The 15,400-nt window shown below is 44.1% G+C and overlaps 1 protein-coding gene across 3 annotated transcripts in view; it reads left to right on the top strand.

Annotated features, from left to right (window-relative positions):
* Nucleotides 1-276: 276 nt before the first annotated feature.
* dnai3 (dynein axonemal intermediate chain 3) overlaps nucleotides 277-15,400 on the top strand; it is an 88,174-nt gene continuing 73,050 nt past the window's right edge. For all 3 annotated transcript variants that reach the window (XM_059983722.1, XM_059983721.1, XM_059983723.1), the window contains exons 1-3: nucleotides 277-355; nucleotides 8,639-8,771; nucleotides 12,610-12,794. In XM_059983722.1, the coding sequence (XP_059839705.1) occupies nucleotides 350-355; nucleotides 8,639-8,771; nucleotides 12,610-12,794 (324 nt within the window). In that variant the 5' untranslated portion in view covers nucleotides 277-349. The remainder of the gene's footprint in view (nucleotides 356-8,638; nucleotides 8,772-12,609; nucleotides 12,795-15,400) is intronic.

The raw sequence follows: 15,400 nt of genomic DNA, 5'->3' as shown, positions 1-15,400 counted from the left end.
TCATTTGATCTGTATGAACAATGCAAGTTTTTCACTGTACATGTCACAATAATAAAACAATTCGCAATGAGGAATCCACTGTGATGCTGGAGTGGCAATATGACCACATTAACCTGTGTAATGATATATCAGCAGCAAAAATAATTCTAAGTCTGTTAAAAACCATTTTAAATATTCAACCTGAAACGCCCTCTGGGAATTCAGCGGATCGCGCATGCGTACAGTGGCCGCGACAGCCAATCAGCAGCGCTTGTCGCCGACACTTAGCAACGCCCCTGGAGACCGAGGACGCCGGAAGGGAGCGGTGGTCAATCGGAGGGGAAGGCCGACAACGGCTGTGGTGGCCAGGATGAATGTAAGTGTCCCGGGGCCACTTGGCCGCGTTAGCCGCAGCAGCCGGGAGTTGGATGGGCTTTCCCCCGAGTGTTTCAGCGACCCCACCGGTCGCAAACCCGATGACGGTTGGCCGGGACTTTCTGCACTTCGGGACCAGATCGAAGGCCAGACGAGTGTCCGACACTGGGTCTGACCTGCAGTGCCCCTCTCCTTCCCTTCATACAACTGTAGGGCAATCTACCTCGCACCTTATTGTCTGCCTGCACTGCACTTCGTCCTTAGTTACTCTTGCTCTGCATTCTGTTACTGTTTTACCTTGCTCTTCCTCAATGAATAATACAATGCTTTGATCTGTATGAACAGGTTTTTCACCGTACCTCGATATATGTCAGAATCGGGTTTCACCACACCGATATATGTCATGAAATTTGCTGTTTTGCGACAGCAGTGCATTGCAATTCATTGTAATAAAAAGTATATATAAATTAAATACTTAATGCAAAAAGAGGGAAAATTATTGAGGAAGCGTTTGTGGGTTCAAGATCTTTTCAGAAATCTAATGGTGGAGGGAAGAAGCTGTTCCTGAAACTTGTGTGTATGTCTCTTTGGGCTCCAGTACCACCTCCTTGATGGTAGCAAAGAGAAGGCATGTCCTGGGTTACGTGGGGAGGGGGGGGAATTCTTAATCCTTATTGGGGAAAATGTGGAGGTGATAGCAGCTACAGGGAGGCAGGCACCTCTAAGTTGCAGGAGGCAGGTCCTTGGTGACTTGCTGGAGAGGGAAAGGGGATAGGCAGCCAGTGCAGCATGCCCCTGTGGCTGATCCCCTCAAAAACAAGTATACTGCTGGGATGAACAACCTACGGGGGGAAGCTGCAGCAATAGTGTCTCTGACTGTGTGGCTCAGAAGGGTCGGGGGGTGGGGGAAAGTGAAGTGTAGCTGTGATAGGGAATTCTATAACTAGAGGAGCAGATTACACGGATGTGAAAGAGACACTGAGATGGTATGTTGCTCCCCAAGTGGGTCAGGACTGCACTGGATTGGGTCCATGGCATTCTAAAGGCGGAGAGTGAACAGCCAGACGTCGTGGTACAAATTGGTACCAGTGACAGAAGTAGGAAAAGAGCAGAGGTCCTGAAGAGAGAATGTGAGGAGTTAGGCAGGAAGCTGAAAAGCAGGAGGATTGCTGCCAGGTTCCAATAAGGGTGAGAATAGGATGATTTGGCAGGTGAATGCATGAATGAAGAATTGGTGCTGGGGACAGGGCTTTAGATTTCTGGATCATTGAGATCTCTTCTGGAGAAGGTATGACCTGTACAAAAAGGACGCGTTACCCCTGAACCGGAGGGGGAACCAATATTCTTGCAGGTTGTTTTTTTCTAGAGCTGTAGAGAAGGGTTTAAACTAATTTGGCAGGGGGATGGGAAACTGAGTGATGGGGCAATTGGTATACAAGTAGGTGCAGTGTGAAGCGAGACTGTGAGGAAGGAGAGCCTGATGATGGGGCAAAATTGGAATCAGTGGGATGAGTTACGGTGGCCAGAATTGAAAAAGGTGATGAATACAGGACTGAGGGTGTTCTAACTGAATGCACACAGCATATGGATTAAGGTAGGTGATCTTGTGGTGATGGGCAGATATGATATCATGGGCATCACCAAATTGTGGCTGAAAGATTATAGTTAGGAGCTTAACATCCAAGTGTATATATTGTATTGAAAGGTCAGGCAGGTAGACAGAGGGAGTGGAGTGGCTTTGTTGGTAAATAGTAAAATCAAATCCTTAGGAAGGGGTGACATAGACTGGAAGATGTAAAATCCTTGTGGATAAAGTTAAGAAATTGCAAGGGTGAGAATAACCTGATGAAAGTTACACACAGACCTCCAAACAGAAACCAGGATGTGGGCTCCAAATTACAGTGGTAGATAGAAACGGCATCTCAAAAGGGCAATGTCATGATAGTCATGGAAGATTTCAATATGCATGTAGATTGGGAAAATCTGGTTGATGCTGGATCCCAGGAGAGGGAGTTTGTAGAATGCCTTTGAGATGGCACTTTAGAGCAGCTCGTGGCTAAGCCCACTCGGGGAAAGGTTATTCTGCATTGGGTGTTGTGCAATGAACTGGAATTGATGAGAGAGCTTAAGGTAAAAGAACCCTCAGAGGGAAAGTGATCATAATATGATCAAATTCACCCTGAAGTTTGAGAAGGAGGAGCTGAAGTCAGATGTATCAGTATTACAGTGGAGTGAAGGGAATTGCAGAGCATGAGAGAGGAGTTGGACAGAATTGATTGGAAGGGGACACCACCAGGGATGACAGCACAGCAGCAGTGACTGCTATTTCTGGGGGAAAGTTAGAAGGTGCAGGAAAGTTACAACCCAAAGATGAAGAAGCATTCTAAAGGGAGGATGAGGCAACTGTGGCTGACAATGGAAGCCAAAAACAGAATAAAAGCAAAGGAGAGGGTATATAATAGAGTAAAAATTAGTGGGAAGTTAGAGGATTGGGAACCTTTCAAAAAGCAACTAAAAAAGCGATACAATGAGAAAAGATGAAGAAGAAAGCTAAGCTAGTCAATAATACAAAAGTAGGTACCAAGCATGTTTTTTTTGGCTATATAAAGAATAAAAGAGAGATGAGAATGGATATCAGACAGCTAGAGAGATAGAAACGGGGGGCAAAGAAATGGTGGAGGAACTTAGTAAGTATTTTGCATCAGTCTTCACTGTGGAAGACACAACCAGAATGCCAAAGATGTGAGAGTGTCAGCGGATCGAAGTGAGTGTTGTTGCTATGACTAAGGAGAAGGTGCTTGGGAAGCTGAAAGGTCTGAAGGTAAAAAGTCACCTGGATCAGATGGACCATCCCAGAGTTCTGAAAGGGGTGGCTGAAGAGATCGTGGAGGCATTAGTAATAATCTTTCAAGGATCACTGGATTCTGGAAAAGTTCTTCTGAACAGGTTAATTGCAAATGTCACTCCACTCTTTAAGAAGGAAGAGAGGCAGAAGAAGGTGCTAATCCCAGTCAGCTCAATGGTCAAGAAGACGTTGGAGTTGATTGCTAAGGTTGTGGTTTTGGATCCACATGATAAAATAAGCCCTGGTCAGCATGGTTTCCTTAAAGAGAAATCTGTTGGAATTCTTTGAAGAAGTAACGATCACGTTACACAAAGGTGCTTATTTGGATTTTCAAATGGCATTTGACAAGGTGCCACACATGAGGATGCTTGACAAGATAAGAGCCCATGCTATTACAGGAAAGGCATGAGCATGGCTGGACCCTCTACCCTCTCCTATCTGATTTCCCCCTTCTCCAGCCCTTTATCTATTTCACCAATCAACCTTCCAACTCTTTACACAGGCTCAGAATTGAGGGGCATCTATTTAGAACAGAGATGAGGAAAATTTTCTTTAGCCAGAGGGTAGTGAATCTGTGGAATTCTTTCCCACAGATGGCTGTGTAGGCCAAGTCACTGGTTATATTTAAGGTGGAGTTTGATAGGTTCTTGATTAATCACAGCATCAAAGTTTACAGGATGAAGGCAGGAGAATAGGGCTGTGAGGAACAATATATCAGTCATGGTGGAATGGTGGAACAGACTCGATGGGCTGAATGACCTAATTCTGCTACTAGGTTTTATTGTTTTAATGGTGGATGCCAGTTTTTGAGGCATCACCTTTTGAAGATATCCTGGATGCTGGGGAGGCTGCTGCCTGTGATGGAGCTGGCAGAGTTTACAATTTTCTGCTACGCTTTTCCCGATCCTGTACAGCGGTCCCTCCAGGGTAGATGTTGATGCAACTGGTTAGAATGTTCTCCATCATACATCTGGAAAAATTTAGACCGGAAGACCATAAGACATAGGAACAGAATTAGGCCATTCAGCCCATCGAGTCTGCTCCGCCATTTCATCATGGCTGATCCCGGATCCCACTCAACCCCATACACCTGCCTTCTCACCATGTCCTTTGCCATGACTGATCAGGAAACGATCAACTTCCACCTTAAATATACTTGACCTCCACTGCAGTCTGTGGCAGAGCATTCCACAAATTTACTACTCTCTGGCTAAAAAAATTCTTTCTTGCCTCTGTTTTAAAGAGCCAATCCTCAATTCTGAGGCTGTGCCCTCTACGCCCACCATAGGAAACATCCTCTCCACATTCACCCTATCTAGTCCTTTCAACATTCGGTAGGTTTCAATGAGATACCCAACATTTTTCTAAATCCCTGTGAGTACAAGCCCAAAGCTGCCAAACACTCCTCATCCATTAACCCATTCATTCCTGGAATCATCTTCATGAACCTCTTCTGGATTCTCTCCGATGACAACACATCTTTTCTGAGATACGGAGCCTAAAGCAGTTGACAATACTCTAAGTGTAGTCTGACTAGTGTCTTATAAAGGCTCAGCATTATCTCCTTGCTTTTATATTCTATTTCCCTTGAAATAAATGATAACATTGCATTTGCCTTCTTTACCACAGACTCAACCTGTAAATTAACCTTCTGGAAGTCCTACATGAGGAATCCTAAGTCCCTCTGCACCTCTGATGTTTGAACATTTCCCCATTTAGATAATAGTCCACACTATTGTTCTTTTTACCAAAATGCATTATCATACATTTCCAAACACTAACTTCCATCTGCCACTTTTTTGCCCATTTTTCCAATTTGTCTGAGTCCTACTACAATCGCATTGCTTCCTCATTACTACCTACCCCTCCACCTATCTTCATATCATCTACAAACTTTGCCACAAAGCCATCAATTCCATTATCCAAATCATTGACAATGTGAAAAAACACCATTAGTCACCGACAGCCAAGCAGAAAAAAGCCCTTTGTTCCGACTCACTGCCTCCTGCCTGTCAGCCATTCCACTATCCATGCCAGTATCTTTCCTGTAACACCATAGAATTTTATCTTGTTAAGCAGCCTTGTGTGTGGCACCTTATCAAACACCTTCTGAAAATCCAAGTAAATGATATCCACTGCCCTTCCATTGTCCACCCTGCTTGTTACTTCCTCGAAGATCTCTAAAAGATTTATCAGGCAAAATTTATCTATAAAGAAACCATGCTGATTTTGACTTATTTTATCATTAGTCTCCAAGTCCCTCGAAACCTCATCCTTAAAAATAGATTCCAACACTTTCCCAGTCACTGAGGTTAAGCTAACTGGCCTATAATTTCCTTTCTTTTGACTTCCTCACTTCTTAAAGAGTGGAGTGACATTTGCAATTTTCAAGTCCTCTGGGACCATGCCAGAATCTAGAGATTCTTGAAAGATCATGATCAATGCATCCATTATCACTTCAGCAACCTCTCTCAGGACTCTGGGATGTAGTCCATCTGGCCCAGGTGACTTATCCACCTTAAGACCTTTCAGATTGCCTAGCACTTTTACCTTTGTAACAGCAATGTCACTCACTGCTGCTCCCTGACACTCACGGACCTCTGTCACACTGCTAGTGTCTTCCACAGCGAAGACAGATGCAAAGCACCCATTAATTTCATCTGCCATTTCTTTGTCCTCCATTTCTACCTCACCAGCATCATTTTTGCAGTGCTCCAAAATCTACTCTCACCTCCCTTTTACTCTTTATATAACTGAAAAAACTTTTAGTGTCCTTCTTTACATTATTGGCTAGTCTGCCCTCATATTTCATCTTTTCGCTTCTTATAGACTTTTTAGTTGCCTTTGGTTGGATTTTAAAAGCTTCCCAATCATCCAACTTCCCACTTACTTTTGCTACCTTATATGCCTGTTACTGTTCTGTATCTCCAAATAAAATAAAGCCACTCACTGAAACTCGCCTGGTATGCTTACAACACTCTCTAAATTTCAACCTCAATAACAGCAAAACAGCAGTGGTTCATCAAATCTCTGGACTTCAGAGAAGTTAAGGCTGCCTTGATCCCAACTTCCACTATTGAACTTTTTCACTGGCTCCCTGATTCATCATCAGCACAAGCTATGTCCTTTGTTACCAGTCTCTTTTCCCACTCCTGCTGCACTCCAGGATCTTCTCGTTTACTCCAAATTCCAGCACCTTTCATTTAGAGCCAGAGTCAGAATATGCAGTGAAATGTGTCATTTGCATTAACAGCCAACATGTGCAAGGGTGTGCCAGGACAGCCCATGAGTGCCACAACACAGTCCAGCTCCAACATAACGTGCCCACTGCAGAACAACTCAAAAGGTTCAAATGTCCATTTATTATCAAAAACAAATGCAGTGTACAACTCTGAAATTCATCTTCTCTAGGTAGCCATGAAACAAAGAAAAACCACGGACGACATTCAAAGAGAAATGTCAAATCTACCCTCACACGAAACAGAACATCGACCCCTCCCAACCCGCTTTCCCTCACACAAAACAGAATATTGACCGCCAAACCCCATTCCCTCACACAAAACAGAACATCGACCACCAAACCCCGTTTCCCCACACAAAACAGAACATCGACCCCTCCCAACCCCCTTTCCCTCACACAAAACAGAATATCGACCCCCAAACCCCCTTTCCCTCACACAAAACAGAATATTGACCCCCCAACCCCCTTTCCCTCACACAAAACAGAATATCGACCGCCAAACCCCGTTCCCTCACACAAAACAGAATATCGACCCCCCCAAACCCCGTTTCCCCACACAAAACAGAATATCGACCCCCAAACCCCATTCCCTCACACAAAACAGAATATTGACCCCCCAAACCCCACTCTCCCACACAAAACAGAACATTGACCCCCCAACCCCGTTTCCCCCACACAAAACAGAATATCGACCCCCAAACCCCATTCCCTCACACAAAACAGAACATCGACCCCCCAACCCCGTTTCCCCCACACAAAACAGAACATCGATCCCCCAAACACCGTTTCCCCCACACAAAACAGAACATCGACCCCCATCCCCGTTTCCCCCACACAAAACAGAATATCGACCCCCAAACCCTGTTTCCCCACACAAAACAGAATATTGACTGCCAAACCCCATTCCCTCACACAAAACAGAATATCGACCCCCAAACCCCATTTCCTCACACAAAACAGAATATCGACCCCCAAACCCCATTTCCTCACACAAAATAGAATATCGACCCCCAAACCCCATTCCCTCACACAAAACAGAATATCGACTCTCAAACCCCGTTTTCCTCACACAAAACAGAACATCGACGCCAAACCCATTTCCCCCACACAAAACAGAATATTGACCCCCAAACCCCGTTTCCTCCACACAAAACCGAATATCGACCCCCAAACCCCGTTCCCTCACACAAAACAGAATATCGACCCCCAAACCCCATTCCCTCACACAAAACAGAACATCGACCCCCCCAAACCCCACTCTCCCACACAAAACAGAATATCGACCACCAAACCCCTTTTCCCCACAAAAAACCGAACATCGACCCCCCAAACCCACTTTCCCTCACACAAAACAGAATATTGACCGCCAAACCCCATTCCCTCACACAAAACAGAATATCGACCCCCAAACCTCGTTTCCCCACACAAATCAGAATATCAACCACCAAACCCCATTTTCCCACATAAAACAGAACATCAACCCCCCCAAACCCCGTTTTCCCACACAAAACAGAACATTGACACCCCCAATCCCCGTTTCCCCCACACAAAACAGAACATTGACCCCCCAACTCCTCTCTCCCACACAAAACAGAACATCGACCCCCCAAACTCCATTCCCCCACACAAAATAAAATATCGACCACCAAACCCTTGTCTCCCACACAAAACAGAATACCAACCCCCCAACCCCAGTCTCCCATACAAAAAAAAAACAAAATGCAACAAGAATGTTAGCCCCTGAACCCCCTTCCCTCACACACCAAAACACAAAAGAATGGTCGAAAGCACAGAATATAGAAACCAGATAAGCAAAAAACAGTCCACAGTCCGTAAACGCAATAGTCCAATCCAAAAACGCAGAACCTCGATAACATCCCTCGACATCATCGAAAGAGGCACCACTTGAACCATGAGCAACAATAACTGAAAATGAGGTCTATTCATATCCTCTCACTCACCTACCCACACCCCCCCATTTACTCTCACTGTCAAGCCTCCAACCCCAGGACAGGCCACCTCAGGGCCTCCCGTTGGTTTTTGGCCTGAGACTCCCAGACAGCGGGTCTTCAATTTGTTAGACTGAAGAGTGACCACATGATGATATTTTTTCCTTATTACTGCACTTATATGCACTGTGACCTTTAACCCCACCCTGCACATAGTGTCTCTAACTCGCACTGTATCTGCTTCTGCAGTCTGAGGACAAGAAAGATGACCTCCAAACTTCAAGGCTTTCAATAGCCAAAGATATGAAAGCATTTCCGAAACATTCAGAGAGACGGAGGTCCAAGACGCCATTAAAATCAGCAAGGAAAGCCAAATCTGCTGGTGAGTTAAAGATGAGCTTTATTTGTCACATGTACATCGAAACATCAAAGCATAGTGAGATGTGTCACTTGTGTCAACAACCAGCACAGTACAAAATTGTCCTGGGAACAGGTCGCAAATGTCACACTGCTTCCGGCACCAACGTAGCATGCCCACGACTGACAAACCCTAACTGGTACATCTTTGCAATGTGGGAGGAAACCAGAGTTCCTGGAGGATTACAGGGAAGTCGTAAGAACTCCTTACAGACAGTGGCAGGAGCTGAATGCTGAGCGCTGGTCCTGTAAAGTATTACACTAGCTGCTGCGTCAATGTGCCACCTGAGAACAGTCCATTCAGCCCAACCCATCCATACCGACCTTGCCTACCTGAGCTGAGGAAGTGATAGCATCTGCTCCTCACTGACAATTTTCAAAAATCGTCAGCTTTATTTGTCACGTGTACAGAGAAACATTGGAACACAGTCGGAAGATGAGCTGGGGCAGCCAGCAAGTCTCCCCACACTTCTGCGGCCAGTGTAGGATGGTCACAGCTCACTAAGTCTAAACCGCACACGTTTGAAATATGGGGAGAACGCAGAGCAGTCACGGGGAGAATGTACAGACTGCTTACAGATTGTGGCAGGAATTAAAACTGCTACACTAGTGCGCCATCCTCACAAAGAGTCTCGACCCAAAGCGTTGGCTGTCACTGGCCTTTCACGGTAGCTTGGTGCACTTAACAATAATAAACCGATACCAAATTGCTCATTTCCTGATCCCTGAATTCCTCTAGATTTCCAGCATCTGTGCTGATGGAGATCGTGGGGGAGATGTTGTTGCCAATCCAAACTGACTGGTATTGAGGCCGATGTCTTGAAGCTTATTGATGAGATGTTGGTGAGACCTAATTTAGAATATTGTGTCCATTTTTGATCACCTAACTACAGAAACAGTGAAAATCAGACTGAAAGAGTGCAGGGAAACTTTACAAGGATATTGCCAGGACTGAAGGACCTGAGTTTTCGGTCAGAGATTGGTCAGTATGACGTTGTGGGCATCACTGAGTCATGGCTGAAAGAAGGCCACAGTTGGGAGCTTAATATCAAAGGATATACTTTAAGTTGAAAGGCCAGTCAAGAAGGCACAGGTGGTGGTGTGGCTCTGTTGGTGAGAGATGGAATTACATCTTTAGAAAGAGGTGACATAGGGTAATGAAGTGTTGAATCTTTGTGGGTGAAGAAGGGTAAAAAAAAACATTATGGGAATCATATGTAGTTCTCGAAATAGTAGCCAAGATGTGGGGTTGAGATTGCAAAGGGAGCAGGAAGGGGAATGTAATAAAGGTAGTGACACAATTGTAATTGGGGGCTTCAATATGCAAGGGGATTGGGAAAATAAAGTTGGTGTTGGATTGCAGGAGAGGGAATTTGTTGATTACCTACGAGATGGCTTTTTAGAGCAGGTTGTGCTTGAGCCTACTTGGGGAAAAGGCTATCTTAGATTGGGTGTTGTGTAATAACCCAGATCTTATTAGGGAGCTTAACGCAAAGGAACCCTTAGGAGGCAGTGATCATAATATGATTGAATTCATACAGCAATTTGAGGGGGAGACACATAGGTCACATGTATCAGTATCACAATGGAATGAAGGGAATTACAGAGGCACGAGAGAGGAGCTTGCCCAGGTGGATTGGAGGACAATACTGCCGGGGATAACAGCAGAGCAGAGATGGCTTTAGTTTCTGGGAATCATTCACAAGGGTGTAGTATAGATATACCCCACAGAAGAAGTTCTCAAATGGCAACGATTGGAAATCCAGCAAAAGGCAACTAAAAAAGGGAAACAATGAAATATAAGGTTAAACTAGCCAATAATATAAAATGGGATACCAAAAGATTTTCCAATTATGTAAAGAGTAAAAGGGAGGTGATAGTTGATATTGGACCACTGGAAAATGATCCTGGTGAGGCAGTAATGGGGGACAAAGAAATGGCAAAGTAATGGGTACTTTGCATCAGTCTTCACTGTGGAAGACACTAGCAGTGTGCCAGAGGTCCATGAGTGTCAGGGAGCAGTAGTGAGTGCCATTGCTATCAGTGTTAGGGAATCTCAAGGGTCTTAAGGTGGATAAGTCACCTGGACCAGATGGACTACATCCCAGAGTCCTGAGAGAGGTTGCTGAAGAGGTAACAGATGCATTGGTCATTATTTTTCAAGAACCACTTGATTCTGGCATGGTCGGAGGACTGGAAGATTGCAAATGTCACTCCACTCTTTAAGGAGATTATAGGCCAGTTAGCCTACATTCAGTGGTTAGGAAAGTGGTTGGAGTCTTTTATTAAGGATGAGGTTTTGGTGTACTTGGAGACTACTGATAAAAAAAGTCAAAGTCAGCACGGTTTCTGTAAAGGGAAATTAGCCATGTTGGAATGGCAGAGCAGACTCGATGGGCTGAATGGCCTAATTCTGCTCTTATGTCTTATGGTCTTAAAACAGCTCACGATACTCCAAGTGAGGCTTTGTCAATGCTTTATGAAGTCTCAACATTACATGCTTTCTTTTATAATCCAATCCCTTCGAAGGACTAGAAAGACAACAAACAATATACCGTTGTATCTGACATTCCCAACCTGGGAACAAACCTCAATCATCAACACGTGTGCAGCTTGGTGGCACTTTGCTGAAGGAAACTTGGGCTCCAGTAATTCAGAATCAGAATCAGTTTTATAATCACTGTCATATATGATGTGGAATTTATTATTTTGTACTGCAGTACCATGCAAAGATGTAGAATTCTGCTAAATTATAAAATAAATTGTGTACACAAAAGAGGAATAACAAGGCAGCACAGCATAAATTCAAGAGATTCTGCAGGTGCTGGAAATCCAGAGCAACACACGCAAAATGCTGGAGGAACTCATCAGGTCAGGCAGTATCTAAGGAGGGGAATAAACAGTTGACGCCTTGGCCCAAACTCCTTCATCAGGGCTGAGAAAGAAGGAGGATGAAGCCAGAGATGCTGATCACTTATGCAGAGCATCTTTGCAGAGGTACTGCATGGATCTCTGTGTATCTGCAGCTCTTTGAATGTTTTGCTCTGTGATTTTGATGTCATTCATTACTATATGAGAAATCGACTTCCACTAATGGATCCCCCTTTGTTCCATCGTTCACTGTCCAGAGAGGGGGAATTTGATTATGCTGGATGCATTACTACGGCAGTGAGAAGTGTAGACAGACCCCATGGTTTCTGTGATGTGCTGAGCTCTGCAGTTTTTCGTGGTTGTGCACAGAGCATTTGCCATAAGCAGTCTCTAATTACATCCCTGAAGGGATTGTTATCACAGGAAATGTATTTTCAGACTTATGGGCAAACTGGATTGAAGGGCATCTGTGAAAATAGAACCCATCTATTACCTAGGGCAGCCACCACCCATCCTGCTCTCTTCTCCCTGCTGTCATCAGGAAGAAGCTACAAGAGCCTCAGGACTCACACCACCAGGTTCAGGAACAACCAACCACCCCAACACTGAACTGTTCCCATAACCCGTGGGCTAATTTTCAAGGTCTCTTCATCTCATGCCCTCGATATTTATTGCTTATTTATTTATTATTATTTAAAATTTTTGTGTATTTGCCCAGATTGTTGTCTTTTGCACACTGGTTATCTAATTTGTGTGTGGCCTTTCAGTGATTCTGTTACGTTTCTTTGTATCTACAGTGAAGCCCACAAGAAAATGAATTTCAGGGTTGTAGATGGTGACATAAATGTACTTGGATAAAAAATTTACTTTGAACTTTGATATTCTGCTGCTAAACAGTATGTGAGATTAGAGATCTCTGTCTTTCTTTACAGTGTTCACTGAAGCCGTGGCCCCTCTCTATCTCACCTCCAAGACTCAGGAAATCTTTCAATGTGTAATTGACCGGGACGTCACCCAGGAGAAGCCATACAAGTTAATCAAAAAGGATTTCATCATCAATGACATGAAGACAAGGGCAGCTGTGTCAGATTTTCATCCCTACAAACACCCAATCATGGTTGGTACTGAGTTAAGTTCAAATTCAACCATACCCATGTATAGTACACCCCTGAACTAAACAACATTCCTCTGGACCAAGGTGCACAACACAGTACATATAAATCACACACAACACATAAAGTTATATTACCACAAGTAAATTAATAAGGTGCATATACAATACACGTTTAAAAAGTACACTGTATAACAGTACTGGTGCTTCATGCGTGATGAGGTCCATGATGAGAGCCATGCCTGGTATTATGTCCTGGGAGAAGCAGCTGCTTCCCACACAAACAGGTTTTGACCTAATGCCATGTTACCTCCTGCCCGATGGTAGGGGTGAAAGAGATTGTTGGACAGATGGGAAGGATCACTGACAATGCCAAGGGGCCTGCGCATGCAGTGCTCATTATAAATATCTTGAGTAAGTGGAAGGGAGAACCCCAATGATCCTGTCAGAGGTTCTCACGTTTCTTGAGGAGGACTTCATAGAACGCATCCATGATGGCTTTCCTGAACAGCATGTTACTGAACCTACAAGGGAACATGCTATCTTAGATCTGGTCCTGTGGAATGAGACAGGGAAAATTAGTGATCTTGTAGTCAGGGATCCTCTTGGAAAGAGTGATCACAGTATGATTGCATTTTTCATACAGATGGAGGGTGGAATAGTTTGACCTAAAACCAGTGTATTATGCCTAAACAATGGAGAGTACAATGGGATGTCAGAGGATTTGGCTAGTGTACAGTGGGAACACAGGCTATATGGTGGGACAGTTGAGGAAGAGTGTAAAACTTTCAAAGAGATTTTTCACAGTGCTCAACAAAAGTATATTCCAGTTAAAAGCAAGGACAGTGAGGGTGGGGAGAGCCAGTCTTGGATAACTAAGGAAATAAAAGAAGGCATCAAACTAAAAGCTCATGCATACAAAGTCTCTAAGAGTATATAACCATATAACAATTACAGCACGGAAACAGGCCATCTCGGCCCTTCTAGTCCGTGCCGAATGCTTACTCTCACCTAGTCCCACTGACTTGCACTTAGCCCTCCTGTGACAATACTTCATGTCGATGTGCCAATGGTGTGGAGGGCTTTGCCTGTGATGGACTGGGCCATATCCATTACATTTTGTAGAATCTTCCATTCCAGGGTTATGATGTTTCCATGCCAGGCTGTGATGTACTCTCCACATCTATAGAAGTTTGTCAAAGTTTTAGATATCCTGTTGAATCTTTGCAAACTCCTAAGGAAGTAGAGGCCCTGCCATGCTTTCTTCGTACTCTGCACTTGTGTGCTGGGTCCAGGACAGGTCCTCTGAAATGATAGTACTGAGGAATTTAAAGTTGCTGACCCTCTCCACCTTTGATCCTCCATTGAGGACTTGGATATGGACCTCTGGTTTCCTCCTCCGAACGTCAATAATCAGCTCCTCGGTCCAGCTGACATTGAATAAGAGGGTGTTGTTGTGGTACTAGTCAGCCAGATTTTCAATCTCCTTCCTATATGCTGATTCATCACCATCTTTGATTTGGCCTATGACAGTGGTGTTGTCAGACAAACTTGAATAAGGCATTGTCATATATGGCACAGTCGTAAGTGTAAATCGAGCAGAGTAGGGGTCTAAGCACACAGACGGCCTTGTGGTGCATCTGTGCTGATGGAGATCGTGGGGGAGATGTTGTTGCCAATCCAAACTGACTGGTATTGAGGCCGATGTCTTGAAGCTTATTGATGAGATGTTGGTGAGACCTAATTTAGAATATTGTGTCCATTTTTGATCACCTAACTACAGAAACAGTGAAAATCAGACTGAAAGAGTGCAGGGAAACTTTACAAGGATATTGCCAGGACTGAAGGACCTGAGTTTTCGGGAAAGTTTGAATGGGTTAGGACATTATTCCCTGGAGTGTAGAAGACTGAGGGGAGATTTGATTGAGGTATTCAGAATTATGTGGAGTATAGATAGGGTAAATGAAAGCAGACTTTTTCCACTGAGGTTGGATGAGACTACAACTAGAGGTCATGGGTTAAGGGTGAAAGGTGAAATGTTTAAGGGGAACATGAGAGGGAATTTCTTCACTCAGAGGGTGGTGAGAGTGCAGAATGAGCTGCCAATGGAAGTGGTGGATGTGGGTTCAATTGGACAGGTACATGGATGGTAGGGGTATGGAGGGCTATGGTTGATGGGACAAGGCAGATTATTGACTTGGAACAAATTAGATGGGCCAAAAGGCCTGTTCCTATGCTTTAGTGCTCTATGACTCCATTTGACATGTTGATTGCTTATTCTCCTCCATAGATGGTTCCTGGCTTGTTGAGTTCCTCCAGCGTTTTGTGGGTGTGTTACTCTGGTTTTACAACATCTGCAGAATCTTTTAGTTTAAAACTTGTTGTTTTGTCATAGCAGTACAGTGCAAAGACATAAATCACAATAAATTTCATAAATAAATAAATAATGTAAAAAGGCAATAGTAGTGTACATGGGTTCATGTTCATTCAATAATCTGATGGTAAAGGGGAAGAAGCTGTTCTTAAAATGATGTGTGACTTCAAGGTCTTGTAGTTCCTTCTTGATGGTCCCAGATGACGAATGTTTGTAACTGTCCAAAATAACTCAGAGC

Source organism: Hypanus sabinus, chromosome 11 (genome assembly GCF_030144855.1).
Source record: "Hypanus sabinus isolate sHypSab1 chromosome 11, sHypSab1.hap1, whole genome shotgun sequence".
NCBI lineage: Eukaryota > Metazoa > Chordata > Chondrichthyes > Myliobatiformes > Dasyatidae > Hypanus > Hypanus sabinus.
The sequence above is the reverse complement of the archived record's forward strand: the minus strand, read 5'-3'. Positions and strand labels throughout refer to the sequence as shown.